Genomic DNA, 20,350 nt, shown 5'->3' on the forward strand with positions numbered 1-20,350 from the left:
GGGCAGGGACTTCATAGAGAAGACTAGAATCACTGCAACCAAGGCAACAGACAACCAAAGCTAAAAACAGCTAGGGTAAAAATAAATGTTCTGTCGATTATACTTGTTGTATTTAGTAGGTTTGGAACGAGCTACAGAAAATTACTCCTAGAAGTCTAGAAAACATGACAAGTATTTCTAGCTCTGCAATAAATCAAAGAAACGTATTCCATCACAAATTCCAATTTTTATTTTTTGGAATTAGTTTTGTACTTCATTTTGATGCCTTCCTTCAAGTTTCCTCTGATATAACCCAAGATTTTTTTTTTTTTTTTTTTTTGTATTAATAAACTCAGTTAAGCTACCTTACATTAAAATAAATCGAGTACACAAAAGCATGGAAATAAGTTACATACGGAGATCGTAGTATTTGCCTTCTTTCATGGGCGTTTGATGAGAAATCCCACCATTGTTTATCAAGTTAGTTTTATCAGATATTAGGAATTGAAGGTCCTTTTTCCAACTCACTGATTCTAGGGCATTCTGCTACAATTTGCCAAAGTTTTAGAACTTCGGAACATTCAGCTCAAGAACTAGTGAAACAGCTTATAAGTATGGTGATTTATGAGCAGAAAGGAACTTCAATGCCAGCAAAGTGTTGAATAAAACCATGCACTTTTCCAAAAAGCTACAGAAACACAGAAGTAGTATAAACTGTTTGTAGAAGCCTATAACAAACATAACTCTAAAGCATGCGATGATTCTTTACTTCTTCATAGGACTGAAGTATTTGAGAAAGCTATTAGATTGTTTTTACTGTATTCTCCTTACTTACTTGGCTTAATCTATATTCTTGGAAAAGTTTGCATTTGTTACTATCAAGGTTCTAAAAACTCAGCAAGTACAAAAGCATGCAAATGCTACATTCCCCTTCTCCTTCAAATTTTCATTGCTCCAATTAATACTTTATTCAGTGGGTACAGCGTACAAGTTATCACACGATTGTCTGCAGAATCAACTTGTACTCCACACAATAGTCAGTAGAATTTGTCCACTTGGCCTATGATAACAGTACTTACCTCAATGAACAGGAGGTAAGGTACGTCATCTTACATTTACTGCTTAAGAACAGATTGCTTCAGTCTTTCCACAACTGGTATTTTTAGATTATCAATGTGTACAGAAAGACAAACCACATTAATTTACAAGATTGCTCTCCCAGAATCCGTAAGCAAAGCACAACTCGAAACCAACCCACTCCCTCTCCTTTGCTTTACCTGTATTTAAGCTTTCCACTCTTAGAGGGAGACCTGACTGAGCCACAGCAACTAGTTTCAAAGCAATATAAAATTGACTTCTTCCAAAATAGCCAAGTCTTGTTGCACCACAGAGCTCCATAATCTGCAATGAAACACAGTTAATTCTGTGAGGAAACTTAAAAATACAAATTGCTTTAAAGAGGCAATTTCATATATTCAGAAGCAGTAGATCTTGCATTAAATGACTGTAACAACTTAATATGAAACCCCTATATAGTAGATGGCAAGACTTAAAGCATATGATATTCTTCACAGCCAGCAAAAGTTCCAAATCTAAAACTGAAGTTTCCTTCAAATTTTCTTTTTTTCCTTTTCTTTCACCTCTTTTTAGAGGTTCTACACATTTGATGGAAAAGAGAACATGCTAGCTGCCAAGGGTCTTCAGAAAAAAGAAAATTCCAAAAAAAACCACACAACTAGAAAGCCCATAAGAATCCTACTTCACCACTAACTATTAGCAGCTATACTGTCTTTGTTTCTTAAGCAACTGCTACAGAAAAAGAAAATCTACTTTTAAGAATGTTCAACATTTTTAGAATTATGCTGATTGCTAGATATAATTCAGAAACTAAATAAGGGTTTTCAAGTAATCACCATACAAAATTGAAAAGCACATTACTGATCATATCGGAGAAATGGTCCTGCCCCTTATTTTTGCCTGAAAATTTCCATAACTATTAGAATTTATAAAAAGTGAACGAATGTTCATAATTTCAAATGCTATCTTCTATCCTATTCTGATATGTTTGAAATAGCTCAATTTCTAACTTTTAAGGTTAACCTATAAAGCATTCATTCAGAACACAAAGGAGTATTTACCACCATTCACAGTATTTTCCATTCAGAGAGACCTAGACAGGCCCCAGTTGTGGGTCCAGGAGAACCTCATGAGATTAAAAAACAAAAAACAAAAAAAACAAAAGAACAAGGGCACCCAGGCCACATCCCCCACTATCCCAGTAAGCTGGTAGACAAGAAGGTAGAGCACAGCCCCACTGAAAGTGACTTAGAGGTACTGGTGGATGGCAGGTTGGATGTGAGCCAGCAATGCGCCGTCACAGTCCAGAAATTCAACCATATTCTAGGCTGCATCAAGAGGCATGGCCAGCAGGTTAAGGAAGGTAATCCTGTCTCTCTGCTCCGTGCTGGAGAGACTTCACCAGAGGTACTGCATCCAGATGTGGAATTCTCAGAACAAGAGAGAGAAAGCCCTATTGAAGCGCATGCAGACGAGGGCCACAAAAATGATCCTGGTGTGGAACATCTCTACAAGGACAAGCTGAGAGCTGGAGCCATTTAGCTTGGAGAAGAGAAGGCTCTAGGGAGACCTGATGCCAGTGGTGATACTCAGAGTCAGGCTGGACAGGGCTCTGAGAAGCCTCATCTAGATGAAGATATCCCTCCTCATTGTAGGAGAGTTGGTCTCATGGGCCTTTAAAGGTTCCTTCCAAAATGCATGTACACCAGGACAGACAGAGAATGCAGAACTTCAGGTTCTTCAAATAATGACACCATATGTTCTATTTAATTTAAGAAATACAGCACAAAAGTGAAGTTATCCCATTCCTTTCTTTCCTTTGTGCTATGTAATGCAGAGGCAATCCTATACCTTTTGTTATGAAATTATACAGATGTTGGTCCCTCCCAATGGCAGCCACGTATTCAAACATGCTGACTGCACTCCCCCAACCTCAGGGGCCTGCAAATTTGATATGGGTACATTCCTGCTTCTGAAAGTCGCTGGCAAGATGACACATCCCAAATCTGACTAAGTTCAATAATCCCAACTCTTTAACACATAAAGCAGTCTCATCTAGACTGTAATGATTCAAACGAGATACAATGATCCTGTTGGACACCATCATGAAAGGCTTGCTGAAGTCAAGGCAAATGACATTAGTGCTCTTCTCCCCTCACCCAGTTCTATGGTCTTTCCATCACAGGAGGCCATTTGCTTGACAAGTATCCTTGGTGAATCCGCACTTGCCAATCCCAGTCACTACTTTTGTCTTCCTGTCCTGAGAAATGGCTTCCAAGTGAACTTGTTCCATAATTTTCCCAGGGACTAAAGTGTAGCCGATCAGAATGAAGTTCCCTGAACCCTTGCTCCTCCTGAAGATGGCTGCAACCCATCTTTTTTCAGTCACCAAGGCCCTCTAATCTTTACAACAGTTCAAAGATAAAGCAGGCTTGCAATGACATTCGCTTGCTCTCACAGTATTTTTGGAATCATCTGGTCCTACGAACTTGATATGTAACCAAGCTACTCTAGGGAACCTGCTTTAGCAGAGAGGTTGGACTAGATGATCTCCAAAGGTCTCTCCCAACTCCTATACTATGATATTTTTTGAGACATCCATCTTCTTACACTACTACAAGTTTCTTCTTTTGAAACCATTCCCAGGACCAAAAGCTTATAAGAAGTTGACTGTAATGATAATTCAGAGAAGGCACTGAGAATCTCAGCATCACCTGCATCAAGTGGCACTAACTCCCCCCTCACCCTTCACATCTCAGCAGTCACATTTTCAATTTAGCACATCTAGTCTCTTGATGCATCTTCTCAGTTTCCTAACTACTGGAATGAACTCACTAGGCTTAAAGAAATTTGTCCAGAACTCCCTGCTCTCATGAGAAACAGTTCTGAAGGACAGATGACCTCACAGTTACTTTTTGTTGGGAAACCACAACTGAGAAACAGTCAACATTTTCACATAGCAGAAAATGAACCATGAGGTCCATGAGGAGTTAGACTGTATGCTGCACCACTGCTGAAACAGAAAAGACTTCAATCATTGTGCAATCAAGCACAGGTTTATTAACTAAAGCAGAGTTGCAAATGGCCCAACAAAAGGTTTCTTGGGTATTTCCTTACCATGCAGCAGGATTCTCGGACCTCATGAAAGTCATTGTGAAGCCTGTCGCAGAAAGGATTGGGAAGTTGACAAAGACTCAGTCCCAAAGCAGTTCCTGGAGGATCAGGAGGTCTATTGCTCTGCATAGAGCTTATAAATCCTTCTGGACAGAAGCTAGCAGCATTAATTAACATGGGTACATCTGCTTCACACACTGTCCTACAACACCTATGTTATTTGTGTTTTCCTAATATGGCATTCTTGCAGTGTGATGTCTGGACAGAAGTCAACAGATTTTTTTTAAGGTTCATTAATCAAAAGAAAATAGTTTATATTTCAATATGGTATATTAGTGTCAGTACACATTAGACTACCAGAAATTCCCTATGGAAACAAATTACAGTAAACTGACAGGTGAGAGCTCAAAGAATAAAAACTTTGAGGAATTAATTATGGAAATTGCCTATACTTAGCAAAAGGCTGAAAAAACACTACGTTTAAATAACTGGCAGCAGAGTTTCAGTAAGAGATAGCACAAACAAAACTAGTACAATAATAAATTATTGTTTTCTTTTTTTTTTTTTTTTTAAAGCATATTTTGGAAGACTGATGATTACCCATGTACTTGACTATACCTAAAAAAAGCTCGTTGATCCTGGGATCTAACATTTACAGATGAATAACTGAGCAGAATCTGGAAAAGCTTTTTATGACAAGAAGCAGTGACACAGGTATTTGGAGCCTATGCAATCATTGGGTAGCATTGGTTTTTGGCAATTCAAAGTCAGTGCTGGACTAGAAACAGTTGTTTTTGGAGCGGGTCAGTATTGCCAGGTTGAAGAAAAACACTTCAGCTGAAGACTGGATTAATCATTAAGCTACAATGGCAGTAAGTATTAGAGAGGAAAGACAAGCATGAACTCAAAGGAGAGAAGTGTAGGAGAATACATTTAAATATCATGAAAACTGAAAAACACTGAGGATACAGAAAAATGGAATGCCCTCACGCTGCTGAAGAAGGAGCCGTCAAATCCTCTCAAAGAAAGTCAAAGGAGACCTTCCTTTCAAAAAGACTGTAACCCAATCAGACACCTGACTGATGGTTGAGTAAAATCATTAAATGCAAAGATCTGCTTAAGACCCCTGAAGACTATAGAGAATAAGGATTTTCCTAAAACACTCCAAGGAATGCAAAGTCATCTTCAAGACAAAATGCTCTATTATTGTTTTCACCTCCTTAGGCAGGAAGATCCTGACATGGCACTGTTGCAATTAAGCAAATTAGTGGTGACAACTTTCTAAAGATCCAGAAACTGTTGACACAAAAAACAGTTTGGGATTTTTTAATTATAAAATTGCACACACAGTCCTTTTCCGTACTACAAAGAAATAACACCAACATCAGTAGCATTAGGAGTTGGCACAGATCAGACATACATAGGAAATGGTAGGTTGACAAAGAACCCCTTTCCAAGCTCTTATCTTCTAGAACTTCTACAGATATAAAATAAGAGGTCCTTGGACCTGGAGATGTTTGTTAAAAAAAAAAAAAAAAGAAAAAAAAAAGAAAAAAAAAAGAAAAAACCTAAAAGTTTTAAAATCCCAAGTGAAGCGGAACAAATCACATTTCTATCAAATGTGTTAAAATGTACTTTTCACAAGTCAGACAAGCTTTCTCAAAAAAGTCTTCAAGATTATCACACTCCCTTGCCCCTAGGCTCTTTTGCAAGGCAAATCAAGCCCACAATCTGCAAACATTATGTATATAAAAGCACAACCATTTATAACTTCTTCAATGGTAAGGAATAAAGGAAGATACACGCCACCTACGCAGTAAAGATTTAAAAACATCTTTCAGCTGCTTGGACAGAGCTACTGAAGTACTAATCATCCCACAAAAGAAAGTTATAAGGAACAAGACTGAGGCAACTTTTCATGATTGGCAGTGACAACACAAACAGTGGATGGAGAGGGAGTGAACGAGCTCATTGCTGAGCTTCTGTATCACATCAACTAAACTAGGATGTTAACTCAAGTTTACTATCCACTAAAAATATACAAAGTTATTATTTACGTATGTGTATTTGTATACATAAATCACACACTGATATTAAGAAGCAGAACTGGGATCCCAATACACATTTTGGTCTCAATTTTAAGCACATTCTTAATTTGAGGTATTCTAGTTGTCCAATTATTGAGCTTTATTTATTTATTTATTTATTTATTTTAATTATATGCACAAAGAAGCCTTGCCTAGAACCACAGAATAGCTGAGCTTGGAGACAGCCTCTGGAGATCACCCAGACCAATCACCTTGGCTCAAAGCTACAGCGTTTTGCTTAGGGCGCGTACAGTTGGGTTCTGAGTACATCCAAGGATATACAAGGAGACTCTACAGAGTCCACCTTCTCCCTTGTTCAATTACCCTTGCAGAAAGTTTTTTCCTGTGTTTAAATAAAGCAAGGATCAGGAATTATATCATACGAACCATGCCCAGAGTTGCAAAACAAGTTTTCTCGTAAGTTTGAAAACTGAAGTTAAAGCAGACCATGTGAACACACTTTTGCTTCAGTACTTTTTACACAATTTTCCAGTTTCACTGTGCATACTGACCATAATATTTTAATGAAAAACAAGCAATACACTGAAAAAGAAACCAAGGGTCTATTTCAGATTAAAAAAATTGAGGAGAAGTAGAAAGAATAACCTGTATTCTGTTTTCAGGTAATTTAATGAAATGTAACTACGACTAGAGACTAACTTTCATTCACAGTTTAAGATAAAAAACATGATGTCAATAACATTACTTTTGCATCCCATTTGCAGTCATTCATTGATAAGAATCCTAAAGCTCTTTGCAGATAAATGTTAAGCAGAAAATGACATATGGTGTCTAATGTAAGTTTACTGCAAAACAGATTCATACTGGGTACTAAAATGTGCTTCATACAAAGGTGCTCTTCTGAAGTCAGGAATCCACTCTTCTCAGCTACAATAGAAATTACCCGCAACTTTACAGGGCAATGTAATTTGGTATACAGGCAGTTGAAAAAATATTTCTCAGGAATGTATATTCCAGCAGAAAAATATTACCATCACTATATATAGAAAACCCATGAAAATCTCCATCACGTTTTTTTTCTTAATTGAATATATCTTTCCTCACAATTCTTTACCTTCATTGTTCAGTAGCCATCTGTTCGTAGATCAATTTCTGCCACTCCATTGAAGTGGATCTATTTCACTAACTGCAGACCACTGTCCTCCAGGCTGACAGTTCTGTAACTACTCTCTTACCTACCACTGCTAGCCAAAGAAATATTGATCAGTTTTTAATCAAGAATTTCGCAGTTTTCTGCAGAAAAATCTCACTTGACAGGTAGCTTCTGAGATGCGACAGTTGTTTATGGCACTGTATAATAGCAACAAGACAGAACTGACAAAGAACCTTCTTCCGATGGGTTATTTTTAACCAAGACAAGTCTCTGACCTAGTTCCCTGCAGGGCTCCACAGACCTTGGCACGTGGAGGCACTCGGGAAGAAATAAAAATGGAGACAGGACAAACAAAGCGCCACTAAAAGAAATGGCCCAAGTGTTGCTCAGGATTTTATGTTTCACCACTACTGGCAATGTATGGCAAATATTTTAACAGTCTTAAAGCCACCCCAAGTTTATTTGCAGAATGCATTTATGAAGGATAGAGAGCAGCTATATTTAATCCAGTTAAGTGTGAAGTAGAAAACTTTCATATGCTGAACAGCAAGGTTAATATTACCTAGATTTAATACATAGTTACCTTGCTAGGTACTTCAGATATATAGTACCAAATAGTTGAATGTATTTACTACTAAAAATATGCAAACACATGCTACATATTTGGGACACTGATGTGTTTTTAAGTCTTACTGACTATTCAGAAAGACTGATCTCAGACAAAGCCACAAATCTGGCTTCAGAATACAAGTCTTTAAACAAATAAAACCTATAGCACTGAAGTACTTACAAGAGGACACATACTCTTGGGAACAAACCATTAAGAGTCTCCCACTGCCCGTATATACAGAGCATATACTTACCCACCCTTGGTTTTCCCACACTGCATGTATCCACTGCTAAAATATCACTGGGAAAAAACCTAATCGATACCTCCAAGTATAACAATCTGTACATACTCAAGAGTTAAGCTCCTCTATTACACAGGTCATTTCAGGTTCAAACACACACACAAATCAAGCATTTCAGAATTAATCACCTCAGAAATAAATAAGTTAATTAGTTGTTCAAAAAAAGATGACCCATTATTTTCAACTCTCAGATAAATGATTCTGCTCTGGTATTTTAGAATTTATTTTACGGAGGTGTCCATTCTCTCAGTCAGCCCACAGTAAGGGTTGGCAAATTTGGAGTCAAGCTTTCATTCTGTTAATAGAAAAGCAGCAAAAACATATAAAAAGCTGCTACGACACATGCACAAAATAAATGCTTCTTTTAATAACTGAATGCACTGAATGCTACAATTAAAAAAAATGAATTCACAATATTTCCACCTATTTTTTTTGAGCTAGTTATATTTTAGATCTTTTACTTCAAAAGCAGTATTTTTTCCCCACAGATATTACATATAAAATCTAATTTTCATAAATATATAATACACTATCACTGTGAAATAGCTCAGTATCACAACATTTCTCACACTCACTCTCTCCAAAAAAAAAAAAAAAAAAAAAAAAAAAATCAGGAGGAAAAAATATGATGAAAAAAAGCTCACCAGTTGAGGCAAGGACAGGGAGATCACTCACCAATTACCATCAGTGGTACAAACAGACTCAGGGTAAGAAAGATTAACCTAACTTGTTGTCTATTGATAACAGACAAGGACAGTGAGAACTAAAACTTAACACCTTACGCCCCATGCACCCTCTTATGCGTCCTCATCCCAAACAGTGCAAGGGAAAAACGAATGGGGGCCACGGTCAGTCCATAATGCTTCATTTCTTCTTCATGGTCCTCAAAGTACATGGTGTCCCCTCCCATGGGATGATATCCCAAATGAATCCCAGCTGAGTTTCCCACAGACTGCAGCTCTCGAGCAATGCTCCAACACAGCTCCATACACAGGGCCCACCTTTCAGGAGTGTCCTTCATGGGCAGCAGCTCCCCTAGACTTCCTGCTCCACCTTAGGCTCCTCCATGGCTGCATGTGGAGATATGCTCTACACAGTGCCTGTAGGCTGCACAGGAATAGCTTTCTTCTGCATGGGCCTCTCCTGGACTGTAGGGAACTTCTGCTCCATGCCTGGAGCACTTCCTGCCCTCCTTCCGTGCTGACATTAGAGGCTTCATGGCCACTTCCTCACATTTTCTCACTCCTCTCCCAGCTGCTGCTGCCCAGCAGTTTTTCCCCTTCCTTAAATCTGCATTCCCTGAGGCACAACCAGCACTGCTCATAGCTCAACTCAAAAAATACCTGAAACAGATTAAAGTTTATCCTAAGGAGTAATCCACACCATTAGATAAAAAGGGCCTCTAAAGCAGGAAGCTCTTCACTTGAAACAACTCATCAGTAAGGTAGCAAGAGAACTTTATAAGTCTGCAGTGGGTAGTACATCCTGCCAATTGAACTGACAAGGCAAATCTACATACCCAAACCATTGTGGCCTGACACATCTGACCCCCAAGTTCAGGAAGAAAGCAGCACAGGGCAGCTTTTTCCAAACAAAAAATATATTCAGGAGACATTCCTGACCTCAACCCATTCCAGAAGTGGTCTGCAACATCTCCTGTTGCTCCTGGCAGCACATATGTCAATGGTGTGTTAAAGACTCATTCATGGATGATACTTCCTAATGCAGTAGCTTCAATTTTTCCATTTCCAGTCAAAGCTTTTGGTCCTGCTAACAGCTCCTGTAAAAGCTGTAGCAGGCATACACAAAAATCTCCTCACTATTAGCCTCTCATACAAACCTCCACAGTTTCCTTATTGCTTTGATTATTCATTGTAAAGGCTGCTAATCATCATCTATACACACAGATGAACATAAGGCGTATGGTTATCAAAAAGATGAGGCAGATGTATCCTGCATGTATTTGAACTGCCTACAAGATCATGATAGTGATTTGGATAGGCCCTTTCTCCAAAGATTACTGATCTAGAGCCACAGACTTTCCCCACCAGACCCTAACTCTTAAGCAAATTATTGCCAAATATCTTCAAAAGTGGGATAAAATTAAAAAATGACATACTTAATAGCACCAACAAAGGAAAATAAAGTCCAGATAGCCAGACGAACATTCAGAAAGCAACTACTGTCCTTCTAACTAAACTGTACAAAATACTAGCTGGAATAACTCAAGGTAAAGTTGCTCTCTGCTCACATCAAGAAGCTCTCTAACTGCTGTTTTTCTGGTAGATGCCCATGTGAAAGATAAGTAAAAGGCAGCAAAGAAGACTGGGAAGGAGAAGAATTGGAAGCAGCAAAAGACAGCCTGAAGACCTAGAGATGCAGAAAGAGAGGTTCTTTTAAGAGGGGATATACCACATACCTGTCTCCTCTTCCTATGCAATTTTACATTACTGCTTAACCTAAATAGCTCTTTGCTCAGTCACACCATTGTTATGTTACTCCTCCTTCCTCAGCTCTCAGTTGCACAGTTCCCCACTCCTGAGCATTAGCTTGTTCTCATGTATCTGATCACACAGTATGATTACTCCGCTCAGTAAGCCTGCAAAAAGTGACTGTTATTGTTTCATTAAACTGAATCCTTCTACTGTTCAGCCAATGAATACTTCAGCAACTACAAGGAAGCATGTGGCTGGTGGCAATGATTTGTTCATGTGCCTCTAAACTTCTTGCAAGGCTGTAGCCTCAAGAAAGTTGCAACGCTTTGCATTTTAGAGGCGTGGAAAAGGTAGAAATGAGGCAATTGAAAAGAATGTCACATCAAAAGTAGTTGCAAATCCACAAAGTACATCTGTCTAAATTAATCCTCTGCAGATCAGAAAGATATGTGAATATATCAGACTACTAAGAATTCCCTTCAAAACAAAGCACGTCTCCTTGCCATGATGGTGTCATAAAGAATTCAAGCAACAGGAGGAGGAAACACTTCAGCGCCAACTCTCAATGACTGAATCAGCCTGAGACAATTTCAGACTCCCAGGATGATCCCATCGTACTCAAGTGACTGCATTTTCCAGAACAAATGGTAACAGCCATGGTAGCCATGCAATTACTGAGATGGCATCTAAGTTCAGATTTGTATCAAAGAGGTATTTTAAAGCAATAACATATTTAGCACTTCAAATTATTACTATAATAACAAATCGTGCAAGTTTCTTCAGGGGAGGTCACGTGAATATCCTAACTTTGGATGTTCCTGCCATGCTACACTGGGGATTTTTCCTGCAAATTCCTTCTTCATTGCTAAATATTGAACAGAACACCAAGCACATTTTGACTCCTTTCAGACCTTCTACACAATTGATTGATATTCCTTGCTAATTCATTTTCTTACTTCCTGCATTTTAGTATTTTCACCAAAAGTCAATTTTCATCACTACACCAGAACATAAGACAGAAAAGCTCCAAAGAATGAATATGAGCTACTGGCTGTTTACTAACATACAGTGAAAATTAAGGCATTCCCTAATCTCAGAATTAGTCATCACACCATGGCATGGCCAAAAAGGACCAGTCAGATCTGCCTTGTTATTCCTGAACGCTTCCATACAAGTTCACAAGAAGCTCCTGTAGCTACTGCTTTATACTGCTCTCCCACCTACGTCTGTTCTCAGAGTTAAGCTGATCAAACAGCCCTCACCAGTTACTTTGCACTGCTTTCCTCCTCTCAACAAGGTCTATAAGCCTTCAAGTCTATCAAAGTCAAAACAAAATTCTAGTCAAAATTCTAAAAAAATGTGCATGTATAAACTATACTTGGGACTTAGAGTTACTTGCACCAGGTTCTTAAACAATCTCAGACTGTTGTACACACTGCTGCCACAAGAAGAGACTTTCCTACAACATTTATGAAGCAAGATTAATGCCAAATTTTTGTACAGCCCAGTGCTGGTCAACCTCTTGCAGAATTACTGGAGAAAAAGAGACTCTTTAAAGTTGAGTCTGTTAACTGCTCTGTTAATATACTTTGGAAGCATGTTAGAGCTCAAAAGTTAATCATTCTAAAAATTCAGGTCAAGCTGTCATCTTTCCCAAGCCTTTCAATCTATCAAAGCATTGTTTTGTACACAAACAAGCAGTTAATACACAGTTGTAATGTACTTTTTCTATAGCAAGTGCAGAGGATGATCTATTTAGACAACAACCCCAGTCAGAAAAACACACACATCACAAACACTGAGCACTGATTCTGTAAATTAGCGCTTGTTTAAGCACTGCTGGCTTAATACTCCATCTGGGGAATATGGGGAAATACTCCATCTGGGGAAACAGTGAAGGAAGAAGAGCAAATAGGAAATATATCTTCCTACAATAATCACTACACAAACTCAAGTGAATAAAGTCTGACAGGCAATCTATTGCTTACATCCTTTGAACTCGCGTAGGCAAAGAGCTGAATTCTCTTAAGGTCCAGAAATTCTTAAGGAGGTCTAATTTAAAATTGGTCATAAATATAGCAAATATTTATGACCTAATACATGCAAAACTTGTCTGCAAGAGCTAGCATTTCAAAAACTAGCAAACAGAATTGAAAAGTCATGGAGACTGCCACACTATCATAGAATGGTTTGGGTTGGAAGGAACCTTTAAGATCATCTAGTTTCAAGCCCCCTAATATCTAAAGTAATATTTATTGAAGATTAGACTAAGGTGAAGGCATGTTTGCAGCTTTTCTAGGGGTGGAGGAAGTGCTCAACAGTTTAACACAAAAGAATTACACCAAGTTCACAGCACAAGCTTGTAACTTGATTCTACGACAGCTGCGTTTCTCACAAAAGTTCCCAATACTTCTGAACACATTTTGCCATGTCAGAACGAGTCTGATTTGTCCCCTACTGTCCTCTGATGACACATGAAAAAACCCACAACCGTTTTCAAACAAAGCTGAGCTGTGATACTTGAAATTTTCTCAATGCTGTGCTGGCATATGGAATCACGAAGAGATTATGTACTATGAATTATGAATTCCGGTCAATTTCAAAGGCTGAAAAACAATTACAATGAGAAATCAGCCGAAAATAAATATAAGTCTAATAGAGCTTATCTACAGCGCTAAAGTTTTGCCATCAGCTTCCTGCTTTTGGTTTAAAAAACAATGATTATTCTCTGAGTAAATGCTGCTGAGATATGAGACTGCTCAAACTAATTAACTGTGAAGAGAAAACAATTTGCAGCCCAGCAGTCTCTGTGAAAGTAACAACATTTGTGTAAAACATTTGTACCAGAGTTCTGTAGAAAACGCAAAGCACAATTCACAGGATACAAAGACTAAGCACAGTTTCTGGCACTAACAGAAAGCAGGCTGTTTAAATATCTCATCTTTACAAGAAACAAGTTTAGCTTACTGCTCAGCTGACATGAAAGAAAAATGCTCTGCACTTGCATTTTAGCAAAGAGTGGGCAATTCACAAACTGAATATTCACAGCTTTAGACCTAGGAGCTGTTTGTATTTACAGCAGATTCCTAAAAACTCATTTCCCAAACGAGAACTGGGATACAGCACGAAGTACAGACAAACATCCCTATAATACATAACAAGTGTTATATGGATTTAAGTGTACAGATTACATACGATTGTAATTATAAAGAGCTACTTACTCATTAGCCTTATGGTGCTCAAGCTAACAAAATAGTACAAATAGAAAAATACTAAATACAATTACACATTTCTGCACTAAAATGCCTTAATAATCAGCTGTTACAAATTCTAAACTAATTTTATCTTAAAATGTAGAAAAAGCTTATAGCTTTTAAAGTAAAACAAACAAACCAAATACACATGTTGGATATAATTAATGAGCTATTTAAAAATTGGGCTTGTTTGCAGTTTATGCAGAGGTTATAATTAGAAGAAAGTTGGTGTGGGTTTTTTGTTTTGTTTTTGTTCTTTTTTTTGTTGTTGTTTTGTTGTTTTTTTTACACAGCACACATTTTTTGAGAGCTAGAAGTGCTATGAATTTTTAAACATACTCCAAATACAAATGGTGGAAGGTATGGGATCTGCATGCAAAACGTATTTTAACTTCTTAGCCCACTAGCTGAGAAAAGATGATAAATTCAGCAAATTAATCGTAGTTAGATTAATATTCCACATGTCTCCACCGCTCAGGTAAACCTAAGCATGCCCTGGCTCAGCTTCCACTGGCACCACAAGACCACATACGTCCACACCTTGTGTGACTTCCTGCGCTGCCCAGAAAGCATAGCTAGTGGACAGGGCTCTGTGCTCAGGGTCTGGACCTTCCAGAGAAGAAGCTGCATCACAGGTATGATAGGCACTCTTACAACCCTGATGGTAAGGCAGAAAACTCTGACAGAGTTTGAGGAGAACAAGCAGTGGCAGTCATTTCTACATCAATCACAACAAGGATCAAAATTAATTTGTCCCTACAGACTCCTTAGAAATGAAATATATTTCAAATTGCATAACAAAAGACCAAAAATATGCTTTACATTAGGGTTTAAACGGGCTAAACATGAGCACACCTGTAATTAAAACAAAATGAGGGTAATTGTACAATTTATCTATCATTTCCAAGAATTTGTAGCAAAAAAACTAAGGCGCACGCTGTCAACTCTTAAGATGGTAACTCACTACTGTTAGAGAAAGTGCATGCAAATTCTTGTGTATTATTTGTACAGCAGTATTGCTGTATTTGTAAAGCAACATGCTTTGACTCCTTAATTTCAGATGAGTATCATTTGCACAGCTGATTTTATTCTTGTCTTGTAAAGTTTCCTGGAATTCATACTCAAAGAGTGATAGATAGTTAGTAAAGTTAGGTGAATCAGTCGGATAAATCAGAATTGCACAGATTGAACAAATAGGACAACTACTATACTAATTTCACACATAGGTGATGAACTTTTGTTGTTGCCTGTAAAAGCTATCGTTGGATGGATGGAACAACTTCACCAGCAGTAGAGGGACCAAGAACTGACTTAACCAGCATGTCTACATTAGCATTTTAGGTCAGACATAAAAAGTGCGTTTGAAGCAAATCTTCTGTGCATCCCACTGCTCCAGGTCATACTATGGAAGCACCTCACAACAGGCTACTACGTTGTTTTTTTTTCCCTAAGAAGCTGACCTAGAAGATGCACTCTAGGAACCTAATGCTAACACAGGCCAGAAGACCATGCCAGAACTTTGTCAAAGCAGACTTTGTGAAATGCATATACAGTGTCAGCATCAGGTCCTCAGCTTCACTTGTGCTGTGTTTCATTACTTGCTTATACAAACACCAACGCACAGGTAACTGAGTTATGAAAAAAATAACTTGACAAAAAAATCCAACCACCCAGCTTTTGGCTAAACAAGCTTCCTCAACCAGCACATCATGTGTTCAAATGAATGACAGTGCTAGGCAGCTCCGATTTCCCATGATTGAAGTAACAATGAGATCTATGAGAGGTGACAAGTGAAATACCTGGTCACCCTAAAAGGGGAGGGCTCTCCTTTCTTCTTCCAGCAAATGCCTCTTTCCTTATGCCAGTGCTGACATTCATTCAGCCTCCTAGTTAGCTGATACAGAGATAAAAATCAACAAAAAATTGAAATTTTCTACTGCACAGCCCCTGGAACCAGTACAGCACAAAAGCATCAGACAAGTGGAAGAAGCTGCAAGTAGGAGCACGTGGCTGGGGGGAGACTGAGCCACCTCCATCAGTGGCTTCGCATCACTAGAACAGTTTAACTGCAGAATGAAACCACGCCCTGAGAGCAATTTAAGTACTTGCATACAGTTAGTACCCTAATACTAACTGCTGTGAAGTAGCTGGACTTGTTATCTCAACACATATAATTCTGTTCACTATTTTATGCATATCTTCTACCTTAACGCTAATTTCAACGACATGCACCAAAAAAAAGCAGAAGTGAAGGTGAACGAAGGCTGGTGCTCCCACGTGAGCAGTTTAGGTTTTACCACAGTCTGTGCTACTGTCACTGTGGTAGTGCTAAGGCTGTCCCTTGTTAGGTATATACTATGTATCGTGTACAGGTTTTCCTTCTGAGTTTTTGTTGCCTTGTGATGTATACGATTTATATACATCAAATGCAACTGTTTCAGTCTTCTGCGTGTGCATTCCTTCTCCTTCATCAGGCAGCTGAGAGAACCCCCTCACAGCCGGATAGGAAAATGATTAAGAGGTTATTAATCTTTCATGTTGTAAAACATGAAAATCTCAAATAAACATAACCCTTTGCAGGAAAGGCTGCCTGTCTGTCTTTGGGGTGGGTATACTTGGGAACAAAACAAGTTATGGGCCCAGAAATGTAATTAAGTCACACATGCTCATTTTCAACAGAGTCAATTCTGGATTATACAGAAGTTATTTACAGACCCAAACGACTGAAGAGCAAAATCTCAGGTAGCTTCTCAGGACTACATGGTGCCTGTGAATTTGAAGAACAGCAATTTTGTACTGCTTTGCATTTCACATGACTACTACTACAACTGCATTCCAGGATTACATAAGATTTGAGAAACTGAATTGAGTTCCTTTCCGCCACAAACATCAGGTGCTTCAAATGAACAGGTAAGGGCACAGTACTGTGAGGTTAAAGGAAAATCCCACCTCCATCACACGGTTTCATTATTTCATAAGCTCTATCATTTGCAATTTTTAGTTTTGTCTTTATAGCTTCGGAGCAGCAAATACAATTTCTCTTGGAAATAAAATATCTTGGTGCAGGCATCGAGCAGAGGCATATTTTGGTGAGACCAAGAGCAGCTAAGCAACTAGAGTCTGTCCTTAAATACAAGGTACTTCACAGGTGACCCACAGTGATTGCACAAGCCGTCTAAAATGAGTCACACTGCTAAGAGCATTTTGACTTTCCTTGTATTATTTACAGTTTCATACCTCATGCAATCTAACATCTCCTTTGCTCTTTTAACTGCGAGGTTTTCCTTGCGATCTCTACAGAGATAAGCTAGGTCTGCTCCTTAGTTTGCTTATTTAGAAACTATGGAATGATGCCTGAGTAGTTTAATCTTTCCTTCAGATGTGCTCTACCTTGCAAGAAAATACTTCACCTCCTCTGCAACAGATAAGGACTTAATCTGTGGCCACTTGCATTCAAAATTCCAAGTCTCTCCAAGTTCTTGCACCCAGTGCTCACACAAAGCAAGCTCCAGTACTAGTCTGAATCCCTGTGCAGATAACACAGGCAAGTTTTACGGAAAAAGAGATTTTAAATGGAACAAACCTGCAAACATTCACTTTCCTAGGATGAGTCTTCTGAAACGTGCTGGCCACATGCAAAAAGTAGCAGGGGGTGGCCCTTGACAAAGCTCATTCACAAAACACTGAGCACACAGACTCTAACCATTCAGTCCTGTCTGACAAGTCATCAAATAAAAGATTACTAGTTTTACCAGTAAGAAGTTTTTTTTAATTCAGCCCTCTCCTGCTTCTTTATTTCTATTTAAAAACAACCACTGCCAACTATCACCTTTCCTACTGAGCTGGAGCACATGATTCAAGGCATCTGGAGTCCTTTTAACTAACCCAGTCGCACTTACGGGCCTAGAACAAATCAGTAATCCTCGTTAAGCATAAATATTCTCCTGAAATCTGGTAATAAAGTGCTGAATGCTGGCATTCGTGCACTGTATTTCTGGCTACAGTAACTGCTGCTTTGTTAGAAGGGGCTGCTCATCTAGCTAAAGAAGAGGATGTAAGTGCAGAGAAGATAGATCGGCTTTTGGGCATGGTTCTACCGAAAGCATTCTTTCAAAGTAGATCTAAGTATTTCTAAGTATGGAATGGGGAACTCCAAAAGCAGGAAACTGCTACAAACAGGTGTTGGTGAGAATGTTTCACTGGGAATACTTTCCTCAAGCAGTCGCGAGAGGCACATCAGAGCTGACTGCTACGGCAGTAGCACTGTCCTATTGCTACCAGCTTTTAGATGTTACTCGCTCATAGAAGCAGTGCTAAAACTCTTCTTATACTCAGTGTAAGCATGGATCTACATCGCTCTTAACACCGCATTTTCCAGCATTAGAAATATTTTGTTAACCGCAGCCGGTATCTGCCACGAACCCTCATAAAAAACCGTGTGACTTGAATGAAGCAGATCAGCCTCACTAACACCCAATGGCAGAAACCCACAGTCCCTCCTTGTTCTCCATCCACACACCGCAGGAAGGACCCTTCCCACACCCCAATGCTTTTCAGGGTTCTCCGGACGGCCTCAAACACGGCAACACCCCACAAGCCACTGTACTGGAGGAGCCCCGTCCCGCCCCGCAGGCCCCACACACCCAGCAGCGGTGCCGTACGCGAGGACGCGGCACGCCGCAGTCTCCCCTCGCTCCATCCCACCCCCAGGGCTCAGGTGGCCGCCGCCGGCCCGGACAAAAGCTCCGCGCCCCGCGTGGGCTGCGGGAGAGTCGGGTCGGGTCGGGCGCGGCGGCGGGGAGGAGCGGCAGGGCGGACCGAGGCCGTCTCCCCGCCGCGGGTAAGAGGCGCGGGGCGGTGCCCGGGCCGGGGTCCGGCACGGCTACCTGCATCACCACGTCGTTGGGCAGCTGCGCGGCGCGGAACAGCTCCAAGACGCGCCCGTTGGACGCCACCTTCTTGGTGCTCTCGGTGTCGCAGTAAGAGAAGAGGTCGCAGTAGTAGCGCTGCTCCGCCTCGCTCAGCGTCAGGCCCTCCATTTTACGCCCCGGTTCCGCGCAGCGCTGCTGCTGCCGCCGCCCCGCATCCAGCGGCGGCGGCGAGAAAGAAGGGGAACGCGCGGGGCAGCCCCGCGCCCGGCCCGACGGGGAGGCGGAGGGTGGACGCCGCCGCCGCGCGCCCCAACCAACCGCCGCGCGCGAGCGATAACTCGCACCGTCCCCTCCACCAACCGCCCGCCCGGCCGCCCACACGGCGGCGCGCCTGCGCGCCTCCCCCCGCGCCTGCGCACAACCGCCTGGCGAGCGCGCGCCCCGGCGAGACAGGCGGGGCGGGGGCAGCGGCGGCGGCGGCGGAAGCGGCGGCCTCGGAGCCGGAGGGGGGGAGGGGGTGCGACCCAAGGCCCGGATGTGGGGGCCGCCGGTAGCGCCCCCTTCGGTCTGGCGGCGGCGCTGCCCCGTGTGGGGCGGCGTAAGGGGCGGGTGGTGGGGTCTCTCGTGCGACCCGCGCAGCTGTCCTGGCCTCGAGTGGTTAACCGCCCTTCTCGCTCAGCAATGTTGGCATCTTGGGAGCAGCGTGAGCAGCGTGGTGTCCCACAGGCAGACTTCTGTGCGGCCTCGAGGCCCGGGGGTCCGCTCCACACCTTGATAATAAAGAGTTACACCTTTCACGACATATGCTGTACCGTGAGTGATTGCCTTACTCAGTATGCTCTTTCCAGTGCCATAGAATCACAGAGTCGCTTTGTGAGAAGGAAGGAACCCACAGGACCATCGAGTCCAACTGCTGGCTGCCCACAGCACCACCCCAAATCCAACCCCAATGTCTGAGAGGATTCTCCAAACACCACTTGAACCCCAGCAGCTTGGGGCCGTGACTGCAGCCCTGAGCAGCCTGTTCCATGATCACCGCCCTCTGGTGAAGAACCAGAATTGGATGAGCTCACTCACCCCTTCAGCCAGATCTCCTGCTCTGCGTGTCTCTCACTTATGCTTTTCCATGATGCCAGGTGTTCACGAGGTAAATGCGTGGTCTCACTGTGGTGCAACAAAGGTCTTTCCAGCTTGTTTGCCTTTTGGAAGGAGCCCAGCATCTTTAACACATTCATCATCATCACAGAATCATCATAGAATCATTTAAGTTGGAAGGGACCTTTAAAGGTCATCTGGTACAACTCCCCTGCAATGAACAGGGACATCTACGCCTAGAAATTAAATGTCGTGGTCCCCTGGTGGGCCCTTTGTATGGCTTGACCTAATTTAAATCCAGTACTTGGTATACAGAGGCATCTTCTTTTTTTTTTTTTAATTCATCCTTCTTCCACTTTCCCATTTCACCTTCCTTCACAGCTTGCCCATTTCTTCCCTTTCCAGATTGCCAC

The 20,350-nt window shown here is 41.0% G+C and overlaps 1 protein-coding gene across 9 annotated transcripts in view; it reads right to left on the reverse strand.

The window, feature by feature from the left end:
• The window catches only part of REPS1 (RALBP1 associated Eps domain containing 1), a 71,865-nt gene extending 52,636 nt beyond the window's left edge, over window positions 1–19,229 (reverse strand). For 4 of the 9 annotated variants that reach the window (XM_048936352.1, XM_048936349.1, XM_048936348.1 and 1 more), the window contains exons 1-2: window positions 18,858–19,228; window positions 1,257–1,380 (exon numbers count right to left, since the gene is read on the reverse strand). In XM_048936352.1, coding sequence (XP_048792309.1) covers window positions 1,257–1,380; window positions 18,858–19,010 — 277 coding nt within the window. In that variant the 5' untranslated portion in view covers window positions 19,011–19,228. Of the gene's footprint in view, window positions 1–1,256; window positions 1,381–7,332; window positions 7,356–10,701; window positions 10,819–15,770; window positions 15,846–18,857 lie in introns of those variants that run through there. The other 5 variants (XM_048936351.1, XM_048936350.1, XM_048936355.1 and 2 more) reach the window with 4 other exon arrangements.
• Window positions 19,230–20,350: the final 1,121 nt, after the last annotated feature.

The sequence above is a fragment of the Lagopus muta genome, chromosome 2 (genome assembly GCF_023343835.1).
Source record: "Lagopus muta isolate bLagMut1 chromosome 2, bLagMut1 primary, whole genome shotgun sequence".
Taxonomy (NCBI): Eukaryota; Metazoa; Chordata; class Aves; order Galliformes; family Phasianidae; genus Lagopus; species Lagopus muta.